The 26,960-nt window shown below is 48.0% G+C and overlaps 1 protein-coding gene across 5 annotated transcripts in view; it reads left to right on the forward strand.

The window, feature by feature from the left end:
• palld (palladin, cytoskeletal associated protein) overlaps positions 1-26,960 on the forward strand; it is a gene marked incomplete at its 5' end in the record, with an annotated part of 71,305 nt that overhangs the window by 35,089 nt on the left and 9,256 nt on the right. Inside the window, 5 exons of one of the 5 annotated variants that reach the window (XM_083648146.1) lie at positions 130-165; positions 20,586-21,278; positions 23,301-23,445; positions 23,941-24,042; positions 25,971-26,009. In XM_083648146.1, coding sequence (XP_083504272.1) covers positions 130-165; positions 20,586-21,278; positions 23,301-23,445; positions 23,941-24,042; positions 25,971-26,009 — 1,015 coding nt within the window. Of the gene's footprint in view, positions 1-129; positions 166-10,472; positions 10,526-20,585; positions 21,279-23,300; positions 23,446-23,940; positions 24,043-25,970; positions 26,010-26,960 lie in introns of those variants that run through there. The other 4 variants (XM_083648149.1, XM_083648150.1, XM_083648148.1 and 1 more) reach the window with 4 other exon arrangements.

The following is a 26,960-nucleotide window of genomic DNA, read 5'->3' on the forward strand; positions in this document are numbered from 1 at the left end:
GGCCTGGCTCTTGCTTTGTGCGGCCCACAGTGCACTGCATGTGTACTGGAGTTGTGAATCCCCCTCCTTGATGCTCGTTGTGTAACTCCTGACATAAACCTTGATGCTTTGTCAATTCTGTGCTTCCAGAGCGGAGAATATAGAGGAGGAGACAGAAAATGACAGGTAAAGAACTGGCTGTGTGGGCGGGGCTCTGGGTGTGATGTGAGTGGGGGGCCGGCCTCGTGTGGCAGTCAGACTTACTGTAGCGGAGGATTGGAACATGTTGGAACGTTGTTTTACAACGGTTTGGGGCTTCTCCAAATTGCAGGATCACAGTAAAAGCTGATTCTCTGACAAGTTTTCCACAATAATGACATGAGCACGCCGCCAGAAACAATCAGCTCCCCACTGCGAAGCATGCGGATGGCATACTGTAAAGCCATGCCTCCCCTGCCCTCTCCCCTCTGTAATTACACAGTAAAAACAGCAGGGCGGCCATTAGCTATGGGTCATGTTTCTGTGCCGTGTAAAAGAGGTCAGACTCCACTCCGCTCCCTCGGCGGAGCTGTAGGAACACAGGCTGACCACTCTCCAACTAAAACCCCTGAGCTTCTCATCCACTTCATCATCTCCTGCGTGTTGTCCAGCATGTCCTGAATAGATAGGCTGTAAAACCAAACATCCAACAGAGCACCGCAACGTCTGCAGCCTTTGAAAACTGATCTCGTTTTTTGTTACTTTCATGACCTTTATTTCAGTGTTTACAAGGGTTGATTTAAGGCTCCATAACTTTAATTGAGTTTCTAATTGAGCACTTTGTTAAATTGCTATAAATTGAATCAAGACACAGTGGAAACTATGAGCCTACTTGTGTTTTTAAACAAAGCAATATCATGCAAAAACTCTGCATGTGTGCGTCATTGCAACACATAAAATACTGTATCAATCTCTTCCTCTTTGAAGAACTCTCCAGTCACCGTTGAGGCTTGTTGCACCTCTTCCTCATGAGACCTTAAATCATATTAAATATATTCAAGTAAGCCGAGCCTCTGACTCAAGAACTTCCACTTTAATTATTTGACATCAAACAGTGACAAGACTCTCATCTCTGATGTCATCATTCATGACACTTATTTCTGGAGCTGCTCCATACATTGGAGGCCAATGAATGTTCATTTGAGATTGTACATGCAAATAAGAATTGTTTAAGTTTGGTGCGCTTAGACAAAGAAATATACCCGTCTCACCACAACATCATCCTGGGTTATCACCATAAAAAGGCAGTCCACCATTGATTATAAGGGCATCGGCTACATAGAATAACACTACAATCCTGACATCTAGATTCATAGCTATTGGAGGCATGTGTTCATGTTCGCAAATCTAGATGTAATTGTTCTAAATCCCAGGAATAACATTATGCAAATGCTCAGTTAGGGAGGATTTTTGCTTGAATAACATTGAGTTGGTGGGGGGAAGAAGTGGTTGTATGACTTGGCAGGCTGGGGGGCTGCAGGAGTCTTGGGCTGTGAAAACAGGCCTGCTGTCTGTCTGTGCTGAAGGACGAGAGAGAGAGGTGGCTCGGTTGGCGTGTGGTTTTGATGCCCGGCGCTGGTGCCAGGCCCGAGGAAAAGAATCAAAGGAAACTCTCTGGGGAGCGGTTCAGATTGGCCCATTGGATCGGAGCCATGGCCTGTGTTGAGAGAGAAAACAGTCTTTCAGCACATGGTAGAAAATAGACTGATAAAGCACGGAGAGGGAATCGGCAGCACTGTCTCTCTGTTTGCACCATTCAGGCTTTTCCCCCCCACTCTTTGGATCAATGTGTTCAACGTGTGATGCCAGAACACACATAATGTTTAGATCAATTGCTTTAGTTGGTAAATGTGTTGGAAGAGAGGTTTCAGACTACTGTAAGGAGGACAAACATGAGAGCGCAGGTACAGATAACTGGGACAGTCACTGTTGCTGGTTGCAGAAACTCCTTTCAGGATGAAGTATGTAAAGCACTAAATTGTATGCCAAAGTGCTTTAAGCAGGCGGGCTATGTGCGGCTAGCCGGCTGAAAGATATTTGAGGATCGCAGCCTATTGGACTGAGACAGTCAGCTGGGCAGGGCGCTAAAGACTGGCATTCCTGCGTCTGATTTGGGACGATAGCCTTGCTGTGAGACAGGCCATCATTCAAGTGGATGAGACCTAGCATCTCAGTGTGAGGTCAGTGGGCTGCCATTTTGGAGAGAATAAATGTTCCCTCCTGATTTAGTTAGAACTCCCCTCCCCGTGTTCACCGCTCACAAGGGGTTTAACTGTACATGCATGACCACCTACCCTATAAAGCAATCACACAAATGCACCGATAACACCTGGAACTTGTAACAGTGTGTGTGTGTGTGTGTGTGTGTGTGTGTGTGTGTGTGTGTGTGTGTGCGTGCATGCGCGTGTGTGTGTCGTGTGTGTGTGTGTATCATACGTGTGTGAATGTGTGTGTGTTGATGGATGAGGTGTCAGTGGAGGCGGTGTCTATAGTGTCAGCCTTCCTGTATTTTTTTCTTTAACCCCCCCCCCCCATTTTCTGTACTTGCCAATTCCCCCTGCTGTCCCTGTCATTGCTCCATCCCCCTCTACCTATCAGGGGAGAGTTGTAGACTACTAGCACATGCTTCCTCTGATACATGTGCAGTCGCCAGCTGCTTCTTTTCACCTGACAGCGAGAAGTTTCACCGGTGGGAGGATCATGCTATTTTCCCCAGTTCCCCTCCCAACAGGCGCCCTGACCGACCAGAGGAAGCACTAGTGCAGTGACCAGGACACATAACAGTACCCTTAATCTGGCTTCCCACCCACAGACACTGCCAATTGTGCCTGTATGGACACCCGAGGGAACACGCAGGCTCGAACCTGCAACCCTCGTGCTGGTCGGCAGGGAATCTACCGCTGTATTGAGAAAAGTACATACTTGCCCAGTGACATTTCACTTGAACTTTTTGCATCTCAAAGGCATTATGACATATCCAGGCCTTGCCAATATTGGAGAAAGAACACCGCATGCACATGCTTGTGTGTTTTCACATTTTTCTGGCATCCATAAATTGTTTATGGTACCTTATTTCTCTGTGTTTAACTTATAGTGTTGGTAACTTGCCTAAAGCCGCAGGTAGTTGGTCATGTTGTCATCATCCTACATCTAGATCTGCCAGTATTATTTAGTGAAACTTTTAAGGCACGTCATTCCGTTATTTAATGTGCGGAGAGTTTGGGAGAAAACCATTTCAAGAAACCACTTCACTGAGATCTAAAAAAGAAAGCTTTAGGACAAAGGAGGCAATCATTCATTCACAAGTGACAAGCCAGTGAAATGTCAAGGTGTGACCGTCACGGTGTTGACCGTGATAATAGAGGCAAGACGTTCTATTACAGGCTGGGATAATCTCTGGGTGGGTGTCAGACACTCAGCGCTCTGGCAGAGGCAACAATTATCCTCCAAATTCCAAAGCTTAATCTCTCTTTCATAAGACCAGGAATCAACTCTGACAGTCGAAATGGTTCTCTTGCACGTATTTAATTTCAGAAAATGCTTTTTATGTGTTTGAGTTGAGCTCAGACCAACCTGCTTTCATTTTTACTCAATATGCCGAGATTATGCTAAGATTACTGATGATGAAAAGCAGATGATTTGTACAAAAAAGGCTATGTTAATGGCATCAGGTTGGTAGAGAGAGGGGGCGGAGAGAGAGAGAAACAGACCATAAGCAACTTCTGTACTTTACTCCACAGTGTTTTGAGTTGATACTCAAATGGATTGAGGTTGGAGCAGAACTAGCCTGGGGAAAGGCAGGTAGAGGTCAAGCTATGTGTCTGTGTGTCTAGGGAGGAAGTGGAAAGGTGCAGGCAACGTGCAACAATTAGCTTCCTGGGGCTATAGATCAGAGGTTACTATTATGTGTTAAAATGCTGCCAGAAAATGGCAGGCTGTGGGGTCATGACCCCATGTGGTGCCTCAACACTCATGGCATGTGGGAACTCCCATTCCTGACTGCATAACGCATGCGCGCTTGCTCTCTCTCGCTCTCCAGCCTCTCTCTCTCTCTCTCAGGTGCATGTACACAACACAACACACACATGCATACATACAGTACACACACACACACACACACACACACACACACACACACACACACACACACACACACACACACACACACACACAGGGTTAGCAATCCTAAACATGCGGGAGCTTAGAACAGCGTGGCCGGCAGTCTGTAAGTGACACCATGTGTGTATAACTTATGTTTCTACAGCATGCATACTTACGAGCAAGGGCCTAATCCACTTTAATGTGCTGTGTATAGCATGTGGATTGACCCTATAGCTTTCAATCCCTTTCTGCTGGCATAACTGCCATACCAGCGAGATTAACTGATTTCTGCAGTAGCTCCAAACCTCTTTAACCTCCAGTGAGGTTGTTGTCAGGGCAACAGCAGACAAACTCAAAGCAACAAACTCTTCTTCTTTGCCAACTTTCCTTGTCAGTCTCGTGTCTACTCACACAGACAGTTTGCTTACAAGTGTTTACATTATGAAGCCTAATACACTTGCAAATGATATGGTGTTGGTCAGACTAGTCTCACGTGGTCAGACCCAACGTCCTACCGTTCATGCCCACCAAAAGTGATCAGTCCACATGGACTCGCCTTCACCCTGTCAAGCCCCGCCCCACTGCTGCAGCTTGGTTGGCTGCCTTGCTGCATTTCCATTTTGCATTGGTCTATTTTCATTTTGGCCCCTCCTCTCTTCTTGTCGTTCGCAATGTCCTGACGCCGGGTACCCCAGCATGCTTTGCAAGGTGATGAGCGAAGGACGGCAGCGACGAGAGGAGGTGCCAATTTGAAATTGACCAATTGAAGACGGGAATACAGCAAGGCAGCCAACCAAGCTGCAGCAGCGGGGCGGGGCTTGACAGGGCGAAGGCAAGTCCATGTGGACTGATCGCTTTTGGTGGGCAGGAACACTTAGGTCAGCATGCTTCCAGCGGGTCTGAATCACAAGTCAAATTTCTGCGTTCCGTCATCAGGAATCCTGCGGCGAAATCCGATGGCTGGGCTGTTATGGAAGTCCAGTCCGTGGTTGGTCAATTCATATGTCTGTCACGTCTCTTTGGGGGGCGGGCGTTAACCACTTTTCAGAGTTGTGTTCTAGACGTAGATGTACCGTATCTATGGCTGGCTACTGTGAGATACGTCCTGTCAGTGAAATTCACCTGTCAGGAGAAAAGAAGCCGCTGGCGACTGCACATGTATTGGAGGTAGCATGTGCTAGTCTACAACTCTCCCCAGATTGGCAGACGGGGTGGAGCAACGACCTGGACAGCAGGAGGAATTGGCCAAGTACAATTGGGAAGAAAACGGGGGGGGGTCAGGTGGGGGCTCTTTTATAGATTTTTTTCTGAGTTGTTGCAGGCTTTGTTGCTTTCCATTTAGACAGTTTGGAGCAGCAACTATATATTTATATTGCGTTGCCAGCAGAGCGAGGTGCTCTTAGAGCAGCATCTACTGTATGTATTTATGCTACGTTGCGAGCAGAGCGAGCAGCATCTATGTATTTACAATTTACCATTTACGGTATGTTGGGTTGCGAGCAGCATCTATGTATTGATGTTGCATTGCGAGCAAAGCGAGCAGCATCTATGTATTTATGTTGCGTTGTGAGCAAAGCGAGCAGCATCTATGTATTTATGTTGCGTTGCTAGCAGCATCTATGTATTTATGTTGCGTTGCTAGCAGCATCTATGTATTTATGTTGCGTTGTGAGCAAAGCGAGCAGCATCTACGTATTTATGTTGCGTTGCTAGCAGCATCTATGTATTTATGTTGCGTTGCGAGCAGCATCTATGTATTTATGTTGCGTTGCTAGCAGCATCTATGTATTTATGTTGCGTTGCGAGCAGCATCTATGTATTTATGTTGTGTTGCTAGCAGCATCTATGTATTGATGTTGCGTTGCGAGCAGCATCTATGTATTTATGATGCGTTGCGAGCAGCATCTATGTATTTATGATGCGTTGCGAGCAGCATCTATGTATTTATGTTGCGTTGCTAGCAGCATCTATGTATTTATGATGCGTTGCGAGCAGCATCTATGTATTTATGATGCGTTGCGAGCAGCATCTATGTATTGATGTTGCGTTGCGAGCAGCATCTATGTATTTATGTTGCATTGCGAGCAGCATTTATGTATTTATGTTGCGTTGCTAGCAGCATCTATGTATTGATGTTGCGTTGCTAGCAGCATCTATGTATTGATGTTGCGTTGCGAGCAGCATCCATGTATTTATGTTGCGTTGCGAGCAGCATCTACGTATTTATGTTGCGTTGCGAGCAGCATCTATGTATTTATGTTGCGTTGCGAGCAGCATCTATGTATTTATGTTGCGTTGCGAGCAGCATCTACGTATTTATGTTGCGTTGCTATTGCTAGCAGCATCTATGTATTGATGTTGCGTTGCGAACAGCATCTACGTATTTATGTTGCGTTGCTAGCAGCATCTATGTATTGATGTTGCGTTGCAAGCAGCATCCATGTATTTATGTTGCGTTGCAAGCAGCATCTATGTATTGATGTTGCGTTGCGAGCAGAGCGAGGTGCTCTGGCTGCCAGCCTTTGTCACATATCTGTGCGGTGACTCAGAGCTTCCTCTCAGCAGTGTGTTTGTGTTTATGAGGTGCAGCTCATGAACTCTCTAATGCAGTATTAACAAGCACTTTCTTGTCGAGGTGTTGCGTGTGGTTTTATGGAACGCAGGAAACATGCGTGTTAAAAAAACCACATATGGCGTTAGGTACACACTGAGAACCTGGGTTGCGGTTTGTCGTCATCAAAAGTCCAATTAAAAGTGGAAGTAAAACAGATTGTGGATCAGTTCTCTTAATTAATGGATCCCCTTTGCCTCGGTGAATGCAGGCCAAGGGAGGCAATTGATTACGAGCAAATGGAAAGAAGCAGAGACTGAAAGAAAGTTTGAACAATGTCATCGAGAGAGAGAGAGAGAGAGAGAGAGAGAGAGAGAGAGAGAGAGAGAGAGAGAGAGAGAGAAGGTTGTTGCAGAGTGCACACAAGAGCAAAAGGCAAAAATAAATCACAAGGGAACCACAGAGAGCAGGAAAGCAGATAATTCCACATCAACCTCCAGAGTCAGAGATGGGCAGTCCTTAAAAGGACATGGGAGACACAGGATTGGCTGAGACACCACACAAACTAACCACTGGATTGGTCGGTCGTCTAGAATGACCTGCGTAGAATGGAGAAGCTTTCCAAATAAGGAAGAGAGTTCTTTGAGCTGACCTTCATAACATGAAGAGGGGGCTGGAAGAAAGAGGGGTGAGCAGAGAGAGGGCGAGCGATGAAAAGGAGCAGAGGGGGAGATGAGGAGAGAGAGAGAGAGAGAGAGAGAGAGAGAGTGTATGCTTGGGAGTTGACAACATGGAAACTCAGAGGCCTTAGTGATCCCCTCATAGAGAGCTGGCTGTTCCCCCGGAGAGAACGCCGTGGTATGTTAAACACTGAGAAACACACACGGATAAATGCACATTACCATACACACACACTCAGGGAATCACATTGTTTCCGGATGAAGTCAATCAACCTCTGATTAGATTGTGTATCTGTGTGTGTGTGTGTGTGTGTGTGTGTGTGTGTGTGTGTGTGTGTGTGTGTGTGTGTGTGTTAGGGTTGGGCAATATAATCGATACGGCAATATATCGCGATATTTTATTTCCCGATACTGTATCGATACTTGGACGCCAAGTATCGCGATATTATTATTATTATTATTTATTTATTTTTTATTTTTTTGCAGGCCATGCCATGCCATGCCAGGCCTCTGCATCTGGTGATTCCCACCCCTAATCGATACTGTATCGATATTTCCCATATCGATGCGTTCAGTAACACTCAACACTCAGTAGTTTTGATTAAATTTGTCCACTAACTTATCAGTATAAAGTGATGTACATATTATTACACTACCTGGGTGGTACACAGTGTGTTGTATCTTTAGCTCTATTATTTAATTTTGAGTAAATTCTGTAGAATATCGCAATATATCGCAATATGTATCGCAATATGTATCGCATCGCAATATATCGTGATACAATCGTATCGTGACCCAAGTACCGTGATACGTATTGTATCGTGAGGTCCTTGCCAATACCCAGCCCTAGTGTGTGTGTGGTATAGAGAGGATGTGCTGCCAGACACACTCCCAGTCAGTCCCACACACACCACTTCCACTTGTGCATGTTAATTACATGGTGTGTGTCTGCCATAACAGCATAATGTATACATACTCCACTGTCATGACAGTTAGTCACCAGTGTGTGCGGGTTAGTGCAGCGGTAGATTCCCTGCCTACAGTACCAACACGAGGGTCACAGGTTCGAGCCCCCGTGTTACCTCCGGCTTGGTTGGGCGTCCATACATTCACAATCTGCCCTGTCAGTGGATGGGAAGTCAGATTAAGGGTAATGACTCCTGATCGTTGTACTAGTGTCTCATCTGGTTGGCTGGGGTTCCTGTTCAGGGGGATGGGAACTGGGGGGAATAACATGATCCTCCCACCGGTGAAACTCCTCACTGTCAGGCGAAAAGAAGCGGCTGGGAGACTGCACATGTATTGGAGGAAGCATGTGCTAGTCCAGTGTTTCCCAACCAGGGGTACGTGTACGCCTAGGGGTACTTGAGCATCTTGCAGGGGGTACTTGGAAAGATTGGGGATTATAATTTATTTACAAAATGATTAAAACATCATTCCAAGTAATTTCATAGACCCATCTTAGTAAAACGGACGACTTTTTCCAATTGAAAACAGTTAGAATTGTATTAAAGGGGGTAATTCAAAGATTTTCGTTGAATAAGCAGATGTGTTAGATAGGCCTACTGAAAGTTTAATATCATTTTAATAAAACAAATTTCAGAAAATCATCGACACACATGAGTGAGGGGGTACTTTGGCATGGCAGAACAACTCAATGGGTACATAAGACCAAAAAGGTTGGGAACCACTGTGCTAGTCTACGGCTTTCATATCGGCAGAGGTGGTTGAGCAGTGACCGGGACAGCAGGGGGAATTGGCCAAGAACAATTGGGGAGAAAATGTGAGAAAATATCTGGGGGGGGCGGGGGATGACAGTGTCATCGCCGAAGCTGACTTTGAGTGCAGAGATTCACTCTCTGACTGGGCCGTAAATGGTGTGACTCAACACATGGAGAGATGACTCTTATCTCCAGAGAGAGGGAGGCCCCTGCCTCACTCACACACACACACACTCACACACACACACACACACACACACACACACACACACACACACACACACACACACACACACACACACACACACACACACACACACACAGGGCCCGATAACCTGGCCTCCCACCGTCCATCACCGTGCCGTGAGTCATCGACAGCCATTGAAAGATGTCCAGAGAGGAGTGCTGGAAAACACAGACCACCTCTAAAAATAGAGACATTGCACTAAAATAGAAATGATGAATGCCCCAAAAAGGTTTGATCTCAGCCCGCAAAAATGAAGCGGAGAATCTCATATTGGGAAAGTGAGAAATGCATATTAAATTGACTGGAAGCAGCTCTGTGGGGTGGTGGCGTGATGACACTGTTTGGGCATGCAGTGAGGGAGGGAACGTTGTGTCCCTTACTCAAACTGTTGTGTTCCAGAAAACTGACACTATTATTCTCTTGCTTCCGTGCGGCTGGCATGCCATGTCGATAATAGTGACTCTGTTGTATTCACATGTGAAGGACAGATATAATGTTTCTGTGTGACCATAAAAGTACACAGAATGTGGATTTGATTTACAGACAGGTCATAGTTTACAAAATGATACCTTACAAAAGACATATCGCATTTGTGTCATCCGAAACTGAGAAAGTAGCTCAGATGATTAAATTAATAAATTAATCGTTCAAGAAACAATATGAATTCAGACACAGCGAGAAGAGTAATGCAATGAGATCTGGCTGTCTCTCTCTCTCTCCCTCCCTCTCTTTCTCATTAATCTTTCCTTTTCCTCTCAGTTGAAACGCAGTTGGCTCTTGTTATTTTTGGTGGCTGACTCTGGATGGGAAGTTCCTAGGTCAGCAAGCCCACACACTACAGCCCCGAGTCATGGAGCTTTTATTGTGAAAGAGCAGGCTGCGAGCTCTTATTGTGAAGAGGTGGAGCTCAGACAGTCTCTGCCTGACTCATGCGGGCGAGAGAGAGAGAGAGAGAGAGAGAGAGAGAGAGAGAGAGAGAGAGAGAGAGAGAGAGAGAGAGAGAGAGAGAGAGAGAGAGAGAGAGAGAAGAGAGAGAGAGAGAGAGAGAGAGAGAGAGAGAGAGAGAGAGAGAGAGAGGCTGTGTCTGTCACTGTCTGGCTGCTCACTGCTCTATATATGCTGCTCATACCTGGCAGACCGGCACTGCACTGCCACACACACTCGCAGGGAAATATCTGAGCTGCTGCACACATAGACAACACTGAAGGTAAAACTCTTCATTACTCTCATGTGTGTAAACTGACAACTTAGTATGCCTCGATTCAATTCAACAGACGTCAGATTTAGATTAGACTTAGATTATTATTATTATTATTATTATTATTATTATTTAAACTTTGATTTGTTGAAATTGAAATCACTTTGTCATTCAACTGAAATGGGCTGATTTGAATGAGGAGAGTAGAGAAAGGAGAGGACATGTTCGCATGGCATTACCCACTCAGCATGTTAATGTCTAAAGCATGTGTTTTCACAATGGATGCTTTTCTGGAGCACAGAGAGGCAGAGTGGCTGGAGGCTCAGGAAAGGTAGCGAGTTGAGACTACTAGAGAAAGGGAATAAGTGTGGTACTGACAATAGTGTCTGTCTGTCTGTCTGTCTGTCAGTCAGTCAGTCAGTCAGTCAGTCAGTCAGTCTGTCTGTCTGCCTGTCTGTCTGTCCGACTGACTTTTAGAGAAGAGCAGCATCAGTGTTGCTCTTCAGGCTATAGCAAAGGAAATGTCTGTCATTTTCCCATTGGGTTTTGTCTGTGATGCAGAGCTGATTGTATTCGTGTGGTGCCGTGGGTTTGTTTGCGTTGGATTAGATGGGATTAGCTGTCACAATACAGGGTGTTAGGTGAGCGCGGGCGGTCGTGGCGTGCGTGAGCGTTGAGCTCTTCTGTTTCCTCTCTCCTCTGTCTGCCTGTCTTTTCTTTCTCCTCCTCTCACTCCACTCCTGCTGTTAATCCCATTTGATGGCGATGTATTTCCCATTCCAATCCAGAGAAGAATGTCTCTGGCATTCCTGCTATAGAGAAAAACACTCTCCGTCTCACAGGACAGAGAGAGAGAGAGAGAGAGAGAGAGAGAGAGAGAGAGAGAGAGAGAGAGAGAGAGAGAGAGAGAGAGAGAGAGAAGGGGGGGGAGAGAGGAGGAGGTGTGGGAAGAAGAAGAAGAAGAAGAAGAAGAAGAAGGGATGGATGGAGGTAGAGAGAAAAGGCAGGGCTGTGGAGTGGCCTCTTCACCTACTCTCCTATATGAAATACCTCCCCGGCTAGAGAGCTTTGAATAGGGAGAGATCATTGTGAGAGGGAGAAAAAAGTAGGGCAGGCAGGGAGAAAGTGGGTGAATTGGAGCAGCCCTGAACTGTTGGTCTGGTTGGAATAAGACAAACGCTCTGTGCTCCGTTTTAAAGAGGGGGGGGGGAAGGAAAACAGTCTGGTTCTGTTTTATGTGGTGTGTGTGTGTGTGTGTGTGTGTGTGTGTGTGTGTGTGTGTGTGTGTGTGTGTGTGCAATTAGAGCCAGAGAGCAGGAGGAGAGGGGGGTGGGGGTATCAGGGGAGGAGGTGGGGGGGGGGGGGACATGTCGGGGTTGAAAATAAGTTAAGGACGCCGGGAGAACAAAGAACACGTCCGCTGACAGTAAAGAGCTGAATGAATGGAAGTCGTAGACTTTAAGAGTAAAGCACTTTTTGTATGCGTGTCGTGTTAAATATCTTTCGTTCCCGGCTGTGTTTGGATCGTGTCACGGGCCGACCATACGGCACCCTGGTTCTGGGGGTTCTGGGGGTCGGCTGGCCTGCGGGATTCTACTGAAATGTTCTTGGAAACTTGGAACGGCTCCTTTTGAGCCTCTGCTCCCTCTGTGAAAGTGCAGGGAGCCAAACTTGGAGAGGACGGAGTTAGGAAAATAATTTATTTGTGTGCGTGTGTGTGAGTGTGTGTGTGTGTGTGTGTGTGTGTGTGTGTGTGTGTGTGTGTGTGTGTGTGTGTGTGTGTGTGTGTGTGTGTGTGTGTGTGTGTGTGTGTGTGAGAGAGAGAGAGAGAGAGAGAGAAAGAGAAAGAGAAAGAGAAAGAGAAAGAGAAAGAGAAAGAGAAAGAGAGGCAGAGAGTATACAGGGGAGTTTTTGTTAGAATCACCTGATGATCCAGGGCAGGTCAATGTTAACCCGTGGTCCAAAGACATGTCCTCAAGATTTACCAACACGTGGACACATCATTCAGATTAAGCTGATTATGTGTCTTATTATGCCACTGTATGTCCTGAAACTGAGGCTCTTGAATGTTTGATGTAAATGTCAGATTATTGTGTATTTACTTGTGCTTTACACAACAGTATACAGTGGAAAAGACCAGGGAAGATGGGAGAGAGCCTGCCGCATCGCCACCAGGCCCCCCATATGAACGTTTATCCAGCAAACTATTTACACAACACTATGATCACAAAGCATTGTGTGTCTGTGTGTGTGTGTGTGTGTGTGTGTGTGTGTGTGTGTGTGTGTGTGTGTGTGTGTGTGTGTGTTAATCTGAAGCTGATGTCAGTCATAAACAAACACTCCACTGTCTGATGATATCTTAGTGTGTTCATTTCTAATCTAGTAACCCATCATCATAGCACCCCACCCCTCATCACACACACACACACACTTTTCAGTCTCCCTCTCAGATATCCACAACATGACACACACACACACACACACACACACACACACACACACACACACACACACACACACACACACACACACACACACACCTACATATCCACAACATGACACAGCTCCCTCTCACTTTCCTTTACGTCTGTCAATACGTAGCCACAGCAGTAACTCAGGCTTAGTTCATGCTTAGTCATAGTCTGTCAATCTACTAGCAGTCAGTCAGACATCGCTTCAGCCAGTATGTCAGAGTCTGTTCCTTCAGGGCGGGGTGGGGGGGGGTGTGAGGCAACTTCAGGTTGACACATTGTACTGATGATGATGCAATGCTCAAAAGCAGTGAATGCATGCAAGCAAACTGTGAACCAGGTGTGTGTAGACCTGTGTGACTGTGGACAAGTGTGTTAAGTCTGGAGGGGTGAAGGTGTGTGTAGACTGTGTGACTGTGGACAGGTGTGTTAAGTCTGGAGGAGGTGAAGGTGTTTGTAGGCCTGTGTGACTGTGGACAGGTGTGTTAAGTCTGAAGGGGGTGAAGGTGTGTGTAGGCCTGTGTGACTGTGGACAGGTGTGTTAAGTCTGAAGGGGTGAAAGTGCGTGTAGGCCTGTGTGACTGTGGACAGGTGTGTTAAGTCTGAAGGGGGTGAAGGTGTGTGTAGACCTGTGTGACTGTGGACAGGTGTGTTAAGTCTGAAGGGGTGAGAAGGTGTGTGTAGACCTGTGTGACTGTGGACAGGTGTGTTAAGTCTGGAGGAGGTGAAGGTGTGTGTAGACCTGTGTGACTGTGGACAGGTGTGTTAAGTCTGGAGGAGGTGAAGGTCTGTGTAGACCTGTGTGACTGTGGACAGGTGTGTTAAGTCTGAAGGGGGTGAAGGTGTGTGTAGGCCTGTGTGACTGTGGACAGGTGTGTTAAGTCTGAAGGGGGTGAAGGTGTGTGTAGACCTGTGTGACTGTGGACAGGTGTGTTAAGTCTGAAGGGGGTGAAGGTGTGTGTAGGCCTGTGTGACTGTGGACAGGTGTGTTAAGTCTGAAGGGGGTGAAGGTGTGTGTAGACCTGTGTGACTGTGGACAGGTGTGTTAAGTCTGAAGGGGGTGAAGGTGTGTGTAGGCCTGTGTGACTGTGGACAGGTGTGTTAAGTCTGGAGGGGTGAAGGTGTGTGTAGACCTGTGTGACTGTGGACAGGTGTGTTAAGTCTGGAGGAGGTGAAGGTGTGTGTAGACCTGTGTGACTGTGGACAGGTGTGTTAAGTCTGGAGGGGTGAAGGTGTGTGTTGGCCTGTGTGACTGTGGACAGGTGTGTTAAGTCTGGAGGGGTGAAGGTGTGTGTAGGCCTGTGTGACTGTAGACAGGTGTGTTAAGTCTGGAGGAGGTGAAGGTGTGTGTAGACCTGTGTGACTGTGGACAGGTGTGTTAAGTCTGGAGGGGTGAAGGTGTGTGTAGGCCTGTGTGACTGTAGACAGGTGTGTTAAGTCTGGAGGAGGTGAAGGTGTGTGTAGACCTGTGTGACTGTGGACAGGTGTGTTAAGTCTGGAGGGGTGAAGGTGTGTGTAGACCTGTGTGACTGTGGACAGGTGTGTTAAGTCTGGAGGAGGTGAAGGTGTGTGTAGACCTGTGTGACTGTGGACAGGTGTGTTAAGTCTGGAGGAGGTGAAGGTGTGTGTAGACCTGTGTGACTGTGGACAGGTGTGTTAAGTCTGGAGGGGTGAAGGTGTGTGTAGACCTGTGTGACTGTGGACAGGTGTGTTAAGTCTGGAGGGGTGAAGGTGTGTGTAGACCTGTGTGACTGTGGACAGGTGTGTTAAGTCTGAAGGGGGTGAAGGTGTGTGTAGACCTGTGTGACTGTGGACAGGTGTGTTAAGTCTGAAGGGGGTGAAGGTGTGTGTAGACCTGTGTGACTGTGGACAGGTGTGTTAAGTCTGGAGGGGGTGAAGGAGTGTGTAGACCTGTGTGACTGTGGACAGGTGTGTTAAGTCTGGAGGGGGGTGAAGGTGTGTGTAGACCTGTGTGACTGTGGACAGGTGTGTTAAGTCTGGAGGATTGTGATAGTGATTTCACCTTGCACTCCCGGTGTGGTAAAGCCCTGGTCCGAACCACAGGTCCTGGTCCGAGGCCCGGGCACGGGCCCGGCTCAGGCCCTGGTCCCGGCTCAGGCTGTGTGGTTATCTAACTCACCTCAGGCTGGGTTTTGCACGATGCTGGTGACAGAGGCTGAGTTTGTTTTTTTGGAGGTGTGATACCTGAGCTGCGTTTGACTGTTTGGGTATAAATCACTCACACTTGGCAAGGTGACACTTTAACTAAGCCGACATACAGCCTGAAACTGCATTAAGCGTTTCCTACTTACACTCGTTGCACAGCAGATCGCTTTTGCCTTCATAAAAGCCTTAGACAGCAGCCATAGTTGCCGGAGGAAGTTCCCCCTCGTGTTGTTGTTTACAGAAGGAATCCCCTCATTAGTGGCAATTTACACTCAACAACTTCCTGTCCTCCCTCTCTCGCTTCCTGTCATCTGCTGGCGGGAGTCTAATAAAACAGCGCTGTCTTCTTCTCTGTCTTCAGCCAGCTGCGGACCTAACGAGACGCTCGCTCTTCTTCTTCTGCACCCAATCAAGGGTAGCCGTTAAACCCGTGGATGGCCTGCGCTGTCTAACAATAGATGGGCTTCTCACGCAACTCTTGGGCCACTATTGTCCAGGAAACAAGCAGTTCTGCATAGAAGCACGGGCCAACTTTTATTTGTTGATCAAAGCCCTCATCGATGAAAGCGGGATGACTGGAGTGGAGTGGAGGCAGCTGCTGCTGGAAACAAAGCTAGCTGGGTCTGACTGATACAGCATGGGGCTTAATAGAAGAGACACTTCCGATGACGTTCATCTCACTGTTGTTGGTAAAGTTTCCATATAGGAAGTGGAAAGACAAAGGCAAAGCAATTACATATACAAAACGATTAGATGTTTTCCCCCTCCTCTCACAAAAGAATTTACAGACAGAAACCAGCCCGAGAGAAAGTCTTTTTCAGGATGAGAAAGGAAGACATTTAACTGCTTTGCCTATTTATACCACCAAAAGGAGGGGGAGAGAGAGAGAGAGAGAGAGAGAGAGGGGCAATGAGAGAGAGACATAAGAGTAATGTAGTGTTACAGTTGGAGGAACTGGAGCGTTTTCTCTGGGAGCTGTGTGGGCCAGTTGGCTCTGAACAGAACAGCAAAACACTGGGCCGTTGGCATGGCGACAGGAGGAACCGTTCCCTCTCAAGTCCCGCCCGCCGCAGAGACAAAGCAAGACCGAGCGAATGGAGCCCTGAACTGAACAGAAAGTCTGTGTGTTCTGTGTTCTGCTGCTCCAGGCAGCATTTACACTTTTCACATTTACAGTCATTTTCGCAACGCGCAGGTCGGGTTTCACGCCGCTTTAGACGCATCCGAGCACGGAGACAGAGGAGACAGCTGGAATGGGAGGGCAGGACCGACTGTGCGCAACTGCAACCTTGTCCAGCACTTTGTGGTCGGCGCGGTCTGGACCATCAGAGCTGGAGGCCAGGCTCTTTGCAGGGTCACAGAGTCTATGGACCATCAGAGCTGGAGGCCAGGCTCTTTGCAGGGTCACAGAGTCTATGGATGCAGATCTTTAAGTGGGCCATGAAACTATTCATGCACGCAGCTGCAAATTAGCCAACCTGACCTTCTCACGCGCTGTCAAATACATACCAGAATATTTAAACACTAATCAGAGTACAATATAATCTGATGAAATTGGAATTCTGTTGAGCCGAATGTAATTTAGACTGAAGTCTAAATGTCAGTGCATTTTAATGTGAAAGGATGAATTGTTTCTGTCATGTGAAATGTATTTAGAATTAAAATCTCTGGCTTCTCTTGAGAGAGAGAGAGACACACACACAGAGAGAGACAGAGAGAGAGAGAGAGAGAGAGAGAGAGAGAGAGAGAGAGACACAGAGAGAGAGAGACAGAGAGAGAGAGAGAGAGAGAGAGAGAGAGAGAGAGAGAGACACACACAGAGAGAGAGACAGAGAGAGAGAGAGAGAGAGAAGGTTGTTGCAGAGCCGTTGTCTTTGTAATGAATGAAGGTGTTTGTTTGGAAGTAGCTGCTTTATATAGAAAGGGAAAGAGCACCTTTTAAGGCAAGGTGGTGATGTCAGTTAGCGCTGGCTAACGTCCACACTGCCTGCCACTCATACTGTAACAGATTTTCAGAGAAGAGGGTGAAAAAACTTTGGGGTATCTTTTTGCATAAATTTAGCCAACTTTGTAGAATGTGATACTCGTGTAGGAGGGTATTAAAAACATCACAGGCACGTGGACGCGGGCGAAACCTTTTAAAGGTCTTCAAGTTCATTCATACTGAGGCAGTAAACGTGGTCTGTTGGGGAGAGAGAGCGACTGAGGAAATTAAGTGTGTTTCCCCTCTGCTTGAGCGGGCGGGCAGGGTGCTTCTGTCTGATGACGCCTGACCAGAACACAGCAGGCGGACAGGGTGCTTCTGTCTGATGACACCTGACCAGAACACAGCAGGCGGGCAGGGTGCTTCTGCCTGATGACGCCTGACCAGAACACAGCAGACGGGCAGGGTGCTTCTGCCTGATGACACCTGACCAGAACACAGCAGGCGGGCAGGGTGCTTCTGCCTGATGACACCTGACCAGAACACAGCAGGCGGGCAGGGTGTTCCTGCCTGATGACTCCTGACCAGAACACAGCAGGCGGGCAGGGTGTTCCTGCCTGACACACCTGACCAGAACACAGCAGGCGGGCAGGGTGCTTCTGCCTGATGACACCTGACCAGAACACAGCAGGCGGGCAGGGTGTTCCTGCCTGATGACTCCTGACCAGAACACAGCAGGCGGGCAGTGTGCTTCTGCCTGATGACTCCTGACCAGAACACAGCAGGCGGGCAGGGTGTTCCTGCCTGACACACCTGACCAGAACACAGCAGGCGGGCAGGGTGTTTCTGCCTGATGACACCTGACCAGAACACAGCAGGCGGGCAGGGTGTTCCTGCCTGATGACTCCTGACCAGAACACAGCAGGCGGGCAGGGTGCTTCTGTCTGATGACTCCTGACCAGAACACAGCAGGCGGGCAGGGTGCTTCTGCCTGATGTGCCTGACCAGAACACAGCAGGCGGGCAGGGTGCTTCTGCCTGACGCGCCTGACCAGAACACAGCAGGCGGGCAGGGTGCTTCTGCCTGATGACACCTGACCAGAACACAGCAGGCGGGCAGGGTGTTCCTGCCTGACACACCTGACCAGAACACAGCAGGCGGGCAGGGTGCTTCTGCCTGACGTGCCTGACCAGAACACAGCAGGCGGGCAGGGTGCTTCTGCCTGACGTGCCTGACCAGAACACAGCAGGCGGGCAGGGTGCTTCTGCCTGACGTGCCTGACCAGAACACAGCAGGCGGGCAGGGTGCTTCTGCCTGACGTGCCTGACCAGAACACAGCAGGCAGGCAGGGTGCTTCTGCCTGACGTGCCTGACCAGAACACAGCAGGCGGGCAGGGTGCTTCTGCCTGACGTGCCTGACCAGAACACAGCCAAAAAAGGAATCAACCGCTACAGAGGACTGCAAGCCTCAAGAGCTGCCAAAGTATTCCTGTAAAAACTCTTTTGGTGGAGGCCTGAATAGGAGACCTTCAGGGAATGTAAAGAAAAGCGTATGCAGTGAAGATGACACTTCTGAGAAAGAGAGTTATTGTGGTGCTGTGATCAGTGAATCCTGTACGGTTGTGACAGATTGGCGTGATTGCATTGGACGCTATTGAATTAATGAGTATTTATTTGGGCATGTGGAGTCTCCTCGGGGGGGGGAGCATATATGACGGATGTGGCAGAGACATAACTGGCTAAGACAGATTAATCAGTCATGCTGCTGTTGGCTGATGTGATGGATTTGTTTCACTACGCTACAACTGTCAGGGTTGTCAAGTGTTCGCTAACTTTGTTTGATTTTGTCTATAGAGTTAGAGAGGGGGGTGTGAAGGGGAGGGGCTTCCCTGTGCATTCTCCCAGATGAAAAATAGTAGAAAAACTCTGCTGATTATTCCACATCTGGAAAAGATTTGGGCACGTGAACTTGGTCCTGGTGGACTCCTGACAACACACTCACACACACACCGCTGGGATCTATAGTATATTCTGCCTGAGCAGAGCTCATCAGTCTCTCATGCACATAGGCATTACTGAAACCTTTCCCATAGACCCTCCTCCTCCTCCTCAAGGACAGCTCCGAAAAGTTCACTTCTGTTCTCTGGGTCCCAAAGTTAGTCCTGTTTAGAACCCTCCTGGCACACGTAAAGTTAATTTCAACATGCTGCGAGGAAAGAGCAACAGCCCACATAAGATTTGTGTCTCCACATTCTAATGGCTCAGGGAGATTTGTAACCTCCAGAGATCTATGCTCCCATGCTGACGTCACAACACAAAGAATCAGCCATGTTGGAAAGCCACGCCTCTGTGACAAAATACAATACTTCATCATCAGGAACCATCCCTGGCAAAATGACACAACACACGTCCAGCATGTAGTTCACTTTCCCCCATATATTCTCAGATAGAGCAACCTCATATCTGAGACCTGCCTCTGCGCTCTGATCAGTTTACAATCCATCAGGGTCAACTGTTGTAAGGGAAGACAGCATGAACGGATCTCTTTTCCCTGTTGTTCAACTTATCTCCTCATTGCTTTGCCATTCTTGACGTGTTGTCGACAGGCTGGCCTTTTTACACGTCTTTGTTAAAGGCTTGAGGCTGATAGCCTATCAGTCCCTGCTGCTGGTGCAGCGGTTTCCTTCCCAGAAAACACACACACACAACACACACAACACACACACAAGTTGCGCACATACCACTACACTGGACCGCTGCACTAACCACACCCTGCAGTCCCCTCTGAACAGCCTGACCTCCAGGCGATCACCTCCAGGGCAGAGAAAAAAACACTTCAGCCCCTGTACAAATGAAAAGCAGCGGACTGACAGCTTTGTGTTGATGTCATGCTGTCAGTTCAGTGCGTCTCCAACAAACAGCATCTTCACAACCATAGACTGTATATAATGTATATAATTCACAACGCATCGTGTCTCTGCCTGACCGGGATGATCTGATTGGCATTTGAACTCTCCGGCGAGTACGCTCACATCTGGTATCTAACATTTCTGCCAGTTCTGTTCTGTCTGCAGTTGGACGCAGCACAGGCTATTGTTCAAATTGAAGACAGCCGCATGCTTTCTTAACATTTTTACAACGTGTCTGTTACTTTGTAGCGAGTCGTCTCCCACCCCCAGCAGAATAGTTGGGAGGAAGTTGAGCGTTAGCAGCAGGCTATGTATTGTGCACTATGTGCTGATTTGTGGAGGAGAGGAGGCTGCATAAAAACCACTGCTGACTCTGGGGAGCTCATCTGATCTTGTAGTAAATCAAACATGGACACAGTGGTGGCCTTTATTAAGCACTAGTCTTGTGAGTCTTGTCAGTATGGTATCCCTGCTTTGATTTGAGCAACAAGCCTGTTTCAGCTGGTCCCAGGCCCATTTCAAGCCATATGTTGTATGTATGAATATGACATTTGTATGTGATAGCTGTCACTGATGCGCGTGGCTCTTCTTCCTCACAGGAACGCAGCCCAGCTGAAGCAGCTGCAGGACCAGATTCTGTTGGAACAGCAGGAAGCAGCCAATTGGCAGCAGGGCCAGGAAGTCCCGCCTCCCACGCAGCAGCAGCAGCCGCAGCACCAACCACAGGAAGCACCTCCACCTGCCCCGCCCTCTCCTCCTCTCCCCCCTCCTCCCTCCTTCCAGGAGCTGGAGAGCAGCGCAGCCATGCAGACCAGCACCTTCAACTACGCGCGGCCCAAGCAGTTCATCGCCGCTCAGAGCCCCGGGGGAACGGGGCCCGTGGGGGGCTACGTCAGCCAGTCCTCGGGCTCCTCGGGCTCCAGCATGTCCTCCCCTCTCTCTCCCCCCGCCTCACACAGGCCCTTCAGCCGGGTCACGCTGCCCCCCTTCAGCAAGGCCAGCAGCGTGGAGTCCCCCACCTCGCCTTCCTTCCCTCCTCCCCCTCCGCCCTTCCTCAGCTCCAGCAGCCTGCCCTCTCCGTCAGGCCCCGCCCTAGACTTCCCCCCGCCCCCTCCTCCTCCCCCTCTGCCCATGTCCTCGGGCTTCATGTCACCGGCCCGCTCCGACACCTCCTCCCCCTTCACCTCTGTGCCCCCATCACCAGCCTCCAGCTTCCTGTCCTCCGTGCTTCCCTCCACACCCGGCAGTCCGACTGTCAATGCCCTGGGCCTGCCTAAAGGCAACGGCACAATGTAAGTACCCTTAATGACAAATAACCCTAACACACACATCAACGCATACTACTTTTCTCACAGTCTCTATATCAGCGTATGTCGTCTGTATCAGTGTTGTAGTCAAGTCACTATATCTCCAGTCCGAGTCTAGTCTCCACTCCCCAGTGTTCCAGTCACATTCACCAAAGAACAGTGAGTCGAGGCCCCGTTACTTGAGTCCGTGTCCGGAGTTACTGAACATCCACAATGAGTCCACATGTAGGTGGAACACACGTGCCTGCCCTTGCATGAAATTTAATAATGTATTAAAATAGCTATCAATATCTTACGCCAAATGATTAGGCCCTGTTACAAATAAAAAGTCTTTATCAATGAACAAGTCCGAGCTGATGCCCGAGTCCATGTCCAAGTCCAAGTCCCAGTCACCAGTGCTCAAGCCCAAGTGGAGTCACGAGTCCTGAACATGAGTCCAGGTGCAGCACTTTTCTCTATACAGGGTTTGGTGAGGTACGGTCTATATTTGACATCATGGAGGAGAGACGGTGTGTCCGAAGCCTCTAACAGACTGACCTGCTGGCAGCAGCAACTGAAGCCTGGAGGCTGGATGTCTGCTGCTGGATGGAAGATGACATGTTTACATTTTTAAACAGCATGTTTACAGGAAAGCACAAACTGAAGAGGCCTTTTAAACACACACACACACACACACACACACACGCACGCACACGCGCGCACACACACACACACACACACACACACACACACACACACACACACACACACACACACACACACACACACACACACAGACACAAGGTACAATAGTCTAGCCCCCATATGGCATGAAGACATACCTGATGACTGCAGGTTGAAAGGTGTGTCAAAGTCAAATAAACAGATTTCAGGGCAAAAGGTTCACAGGTTCACAGGTCAAAAACAAACACTTAGCCCTGCAGTATGTCCAGGGTTGTTTGTCCGTTTGACTCTACGTGTTGAGCTAGCCGATAGAAATCTGCTGTTGTGTAGATCAGGGGTTCCCAAACTTTTCCGACCAAGTACTGTACCACTACGTACCAAACCAAAGTTCCTAGGGACCACTTCCACTGCGTATACCAACCCCCCCCTTCCCCATAAAATAAACTTGGCTGATTTATGCAATAGCAGCAGAAAGGCTAAATAATATAAGGCTACTAGCTGGTTCAAAACGGACACACACACACACACACACACGCACACGCACGCACGCACGCAGGCACACACACACACACACACACACACACACACACACACACACACACACACACACACACACACACACACACACACACACACACACACACACACACACACACACACACACACACACACACACACACACACACCTGCCAACATTAGGCTGTTTTTTTAGGATGTTTTGATACCAGAAAAAAAAATCAATTCTCTGGCGGACCACCAGGCGGAGCCCCGCGGACCACTGGTTTCGGAACCAATGGTGTAGATAATCCTGGGTGTGGTTGGTCTTCTGAAGGCTGCCCTGGAGGGAGAAATCACTCTTTTCATCACGCTTTTTTCACTTCTTCAAGGAAGATCCACCTTGAGTCCTCTGCCAGTGGTTTTTCGTCAGCCCCTCACTCACTGCTGCACTCCCCTCTCACCCCCCCTCACTCACTGCTGCACTCCCCTCTCACCCCCCCTCACTCACAGCTGCACTCCCCTCTCACCCCCCCTCACTCACTGCTGCACTCCCCTCTCACCCCCCCTCACTCACTGCTGCACTCCCCTCTCACCCCCCCCTCACTCACTGTTGCACTCCCCTCTCACCCCTGGCATTCCTGCTGGAGGCCAGAGAGATAAGAAGACACTGTGTGGAATGCTGGAGCTGGACGCATCCAGATAAGGCCTGACGAGAGAGAACTAGAGAGGGAGGGGAGGGGGGGAGAGGAAGAGAGGAAAGAGGGGATGTGACGTGTGGCGAAACGTGAAAATGTGTCATAGACCAGAGAATGTGGGTTTTAATCTTCTGCCTTTGGTTGTGTCCAGCAGAGCGTTCCCCCGGAAGTCCTCGGTCACCAGAGCACCCCGCTTGACCTCTGACTCAGACATCCAGGGAAGCAAGGACGCCGTCATCCAGGATCTGGAGAGGAAGCTACGCTTTAAAGAGGAGCGCATGAGCAATGGCCAACAGGTGTGTGTGTGTGTGTGTGTGTGTGTGTCTGTGTCTGTGTGTGTGTGTGTGTGTGTGTGTGTGTGTTTGTGTGTGCTTGACTGCTTGAGTGTATTCATTCATACTGAAATGACTGTTTGTAGGCAATTAGAGAATAAGCGTGTTCAGTAACACGTCATTAACACTGCTTAACAAGCACTCCATCAAGTCAAACACCTCTTCCTAAAATAAACCAACATTCTGCTCTCCATAAAGTGTCTGTGAACATGTGATAACAAAGCTTTTGTTTCATGCACTCATTAATCAACCTCATAATATGGTCCAGACCCAGACAGGATGCCATCCCTAATTAGCACAAGGGTTAGATAGGGGAGCTAGTCGTGTGTGTGTGTGTGTGTGTGTGTGTGTGTGTGTGTGTGTGTGTGTGTGTGTGTGTGTGTGTGTGTGTGTGTGTGTGTGTGTGTGTTGTGCAACTCACACACTAACCCGTGCTGACCCATTAATCCCTGCTTCCAGAGGTTAACCTATGAGGAGAAGATGGCCCGCAGACTGCTGGGGGCTGACAACGCCGCCACAGTCTTAAACACACAGGACACAGAGGAGGAGCCAGTCACACAGGTATGCTGGGTCTTTACTAGGATGCACACACCTGGGGAGGAAACACACACACACACACACACACACACACACACACACGCACACACACGTTCACTCACTCACCTGACATTTTTTTTTTTTTACTTTTTATATTTCTTTCACAAAGATGTCCCACCATTGCATGCATATGACCCAGATACAGTTACCCCTCTGGTCTGGAACACAAGTAAAAACAAAAACTACATTATGGCCTCCAGCATGTGTGTTATTTTGATACTTTGCCAGTGTGTAAACTGTCATTCCTATCTTATGACCGCTGGCTTTCCTTCATATAGGATTGAAAAAGACTGCACCCCCCCACCCCACCCCCCACCTCCACCCACCCCCCACCTCCAGCCCTTTGGAAAGACTTTTTGAAGAGCATGTTATGAAAGCAGGGTCTAAACATTGTAAAGTCCTCCAGATCCCTCCATAAAAAGCTCTGTTTATGAACACTGGCAGAAACCACAGTGTAGCACTCTTTGAAGGTCTGTGTAGTGATTTGTCCCCCTCTGAGCGTACGTGCCAGTGAGTGAGAGGCACCTCTGTGCACTGTTGGCTGTTCCTTCATTCACACAGCTTGATAGAGAAAGGATATGATGGTGTTTTTGTTAAGTTTGTGCCAGTTATCTCTCCTTTACATTATTCCTGGTTTGCCGGCGTAGTTGGTGATATCAAGGCTTGTTTTGCTGCATTCAGAAGAAGCCATTTGCTGGCATTTATTCTTGTACAGTGTGAACTGTGAAGAACAGTGTCATCAAAGTAAACATGAAGACTTAGTTTGGTTTTGGCAAAGTTTTCGTTTTATCATTATTTCATTGGGTTAGGGTTAGACCCAGTTGAGTGTTTTCATATCAGTTTGCACATTGCATTGCACTGTGCTTACAGTCAGTCACATGACACTCACAGGAAGAAATGGATGTCTTGGCCAAGAGATATTTTTGTTGCCCCACAAACTTTCTTATCGCGTCCATATATTCTTATTTAGGGCATCCGTTAGGTTTGACACAGTGAAGCTTGTGTTTTAAAAATGACAAAACGAGAGTAAATGTAAAATAATAATAATAACAATAATACGTAACAATAATAATAATAATAATAACAATAATACGTAACAATAATAATAATAATAATAATAATAATAATAACACTCTAATTACAGTATGCATTGCAAAATGATTTGCAGCGGTAGATTCCCAGCCTACCAACATGAGGGTCGCAGGTTCAAGCCCCTGTGTTACCTTGGTCGGACATCTTGGTCGGACATCCATACACAATTGGCTGTGTCAAAAAAAGTACGCTAAATGGGCTCTATTCTCCTTTAACGAGATTAGACAGCACTCCACTTCAGCACGTAACACACACAAAACACTGATTAGTCCAGTAAAGGCACCGTGCAAACAGGCACCACGAGAACACAGGTTTGTCCACAGCGATGGGCGGGCTCAACGTGCTGCCTCAGTGTGATGCTGCCTGTTGGCATGTGGGAGCGATCTGATTGGCTGCGGTGCTAAACAGCACTGCATGGCTCTGAGCCTGGGAATGTGACTGGGAATGCCAACGCACTGTGAGACACAAGTATACGATGTGTTTCTGCACCCGATCTACTATGAATCACCTCATTCAATGGAAAGGAATCGCTTCAAAATGTCCCCATTCGGAGGTGATTCATATCAGGTGGTATCTGTGTCCCTCTGATAATATTGTACCTTGGATTTTCTGTTGTGAAAGCAGGTAAGATTGAACACGCACACAAATACACAAACCCACGCACAACTTTCTCTATCCCTCTCTCTCTGTCTCTCTCTTGCCTACGTAGTTCACGATGAGTCAAGTGACACCCGTCCCGTAGTGACTAAGTGACACCATAAAGCAGGGACAATTATCTCTGTTCTTCTATCTCCTAACAGGAAGACCAGTCATCTGATAGAGAATCTGTCCCTCAAAAGGTTATTGGAAACTCAATACTTTGTCCCCTTTCTCTTTCCTTCCTTGTGTGTGTGTGTGAGTGTGTGTGGTCACTCCCTGAGTGTAAGTGTACACGACACACAAAGTCACACTGAGATATTGGATGTGTTCACTTTGAGCAGAACAGGATCAGGCCTGGGAATGAGCTGATACGGGGACAGAATGCAAACAAAAGGCAGCGATAACAGGCTGGCGTTTATGTTTGTGGTCACTGTGGTTCTACATCGATCTAGTCTAGACTCTAGAGTCCATGCCCAACAGTTAGGTGTTTCTGTTCAAGACAACAGATCACACAGTCTATGGTGTGTGTGCGCGTGCATGCGTGCGTGTGTATGTGTGTCTGTGCCGATAATACAGCATTGATGGAGCATGGCTTAGGATCTCTGCACCAGTGCATCAGTGTGTGTTGTCCTTCAGCGTGTGCTGTTTGAATTGATTCAGATATTGAAGCATGTTGAAGATTGAATGCACACTTTTCCCATCACGTGGGTGCATGCTGCAGTGTTTGCTTCGCCATCTGAAAGAGGCCTTGTTTGGAAACATATGAGTCTTTGTGAGCCAAGGAATGCTCTAGTAGTAACTAATTGTTTGAACACTGAGGTCTGTTTATAATATGAAAACAGAAGAAAGATGATGTTCTATGTGTCTTAAATTGCTTTTTTTTTTCAAGGAACAGTACTTCCTGATGTCCTGCATCTGATCAAACTGGACGCGCACATTCTCCCTTCTTGTTCTATGAGTTATTTGACATTTAGAAGGACTAGGCTGCAACAGCCGCTGAAGGACTATTGCAGGGTAGAACCTCAATAGATCAGCACGGGCCACTTCTACGACGTTTGGCATCACTATGAGCGAGTTGAGGAGTGAGTTCAAAATAGTAAAACGCTGCCTCTGCAGCTGTGCCTTAGGCCTGTCATTATCTGTGTGATGTG

Source organism: Poromitra crassiceps (assembly GCF_964638095.1).
Source record: "Poromitra crassiceps genome assembly, chromosome: 12".
NCBI lineage: Eukaryota > Metazoa > Chordata > Actinopteri > Beryciformes > Melamphaidae > Poromitra > Poromitra crassiceps.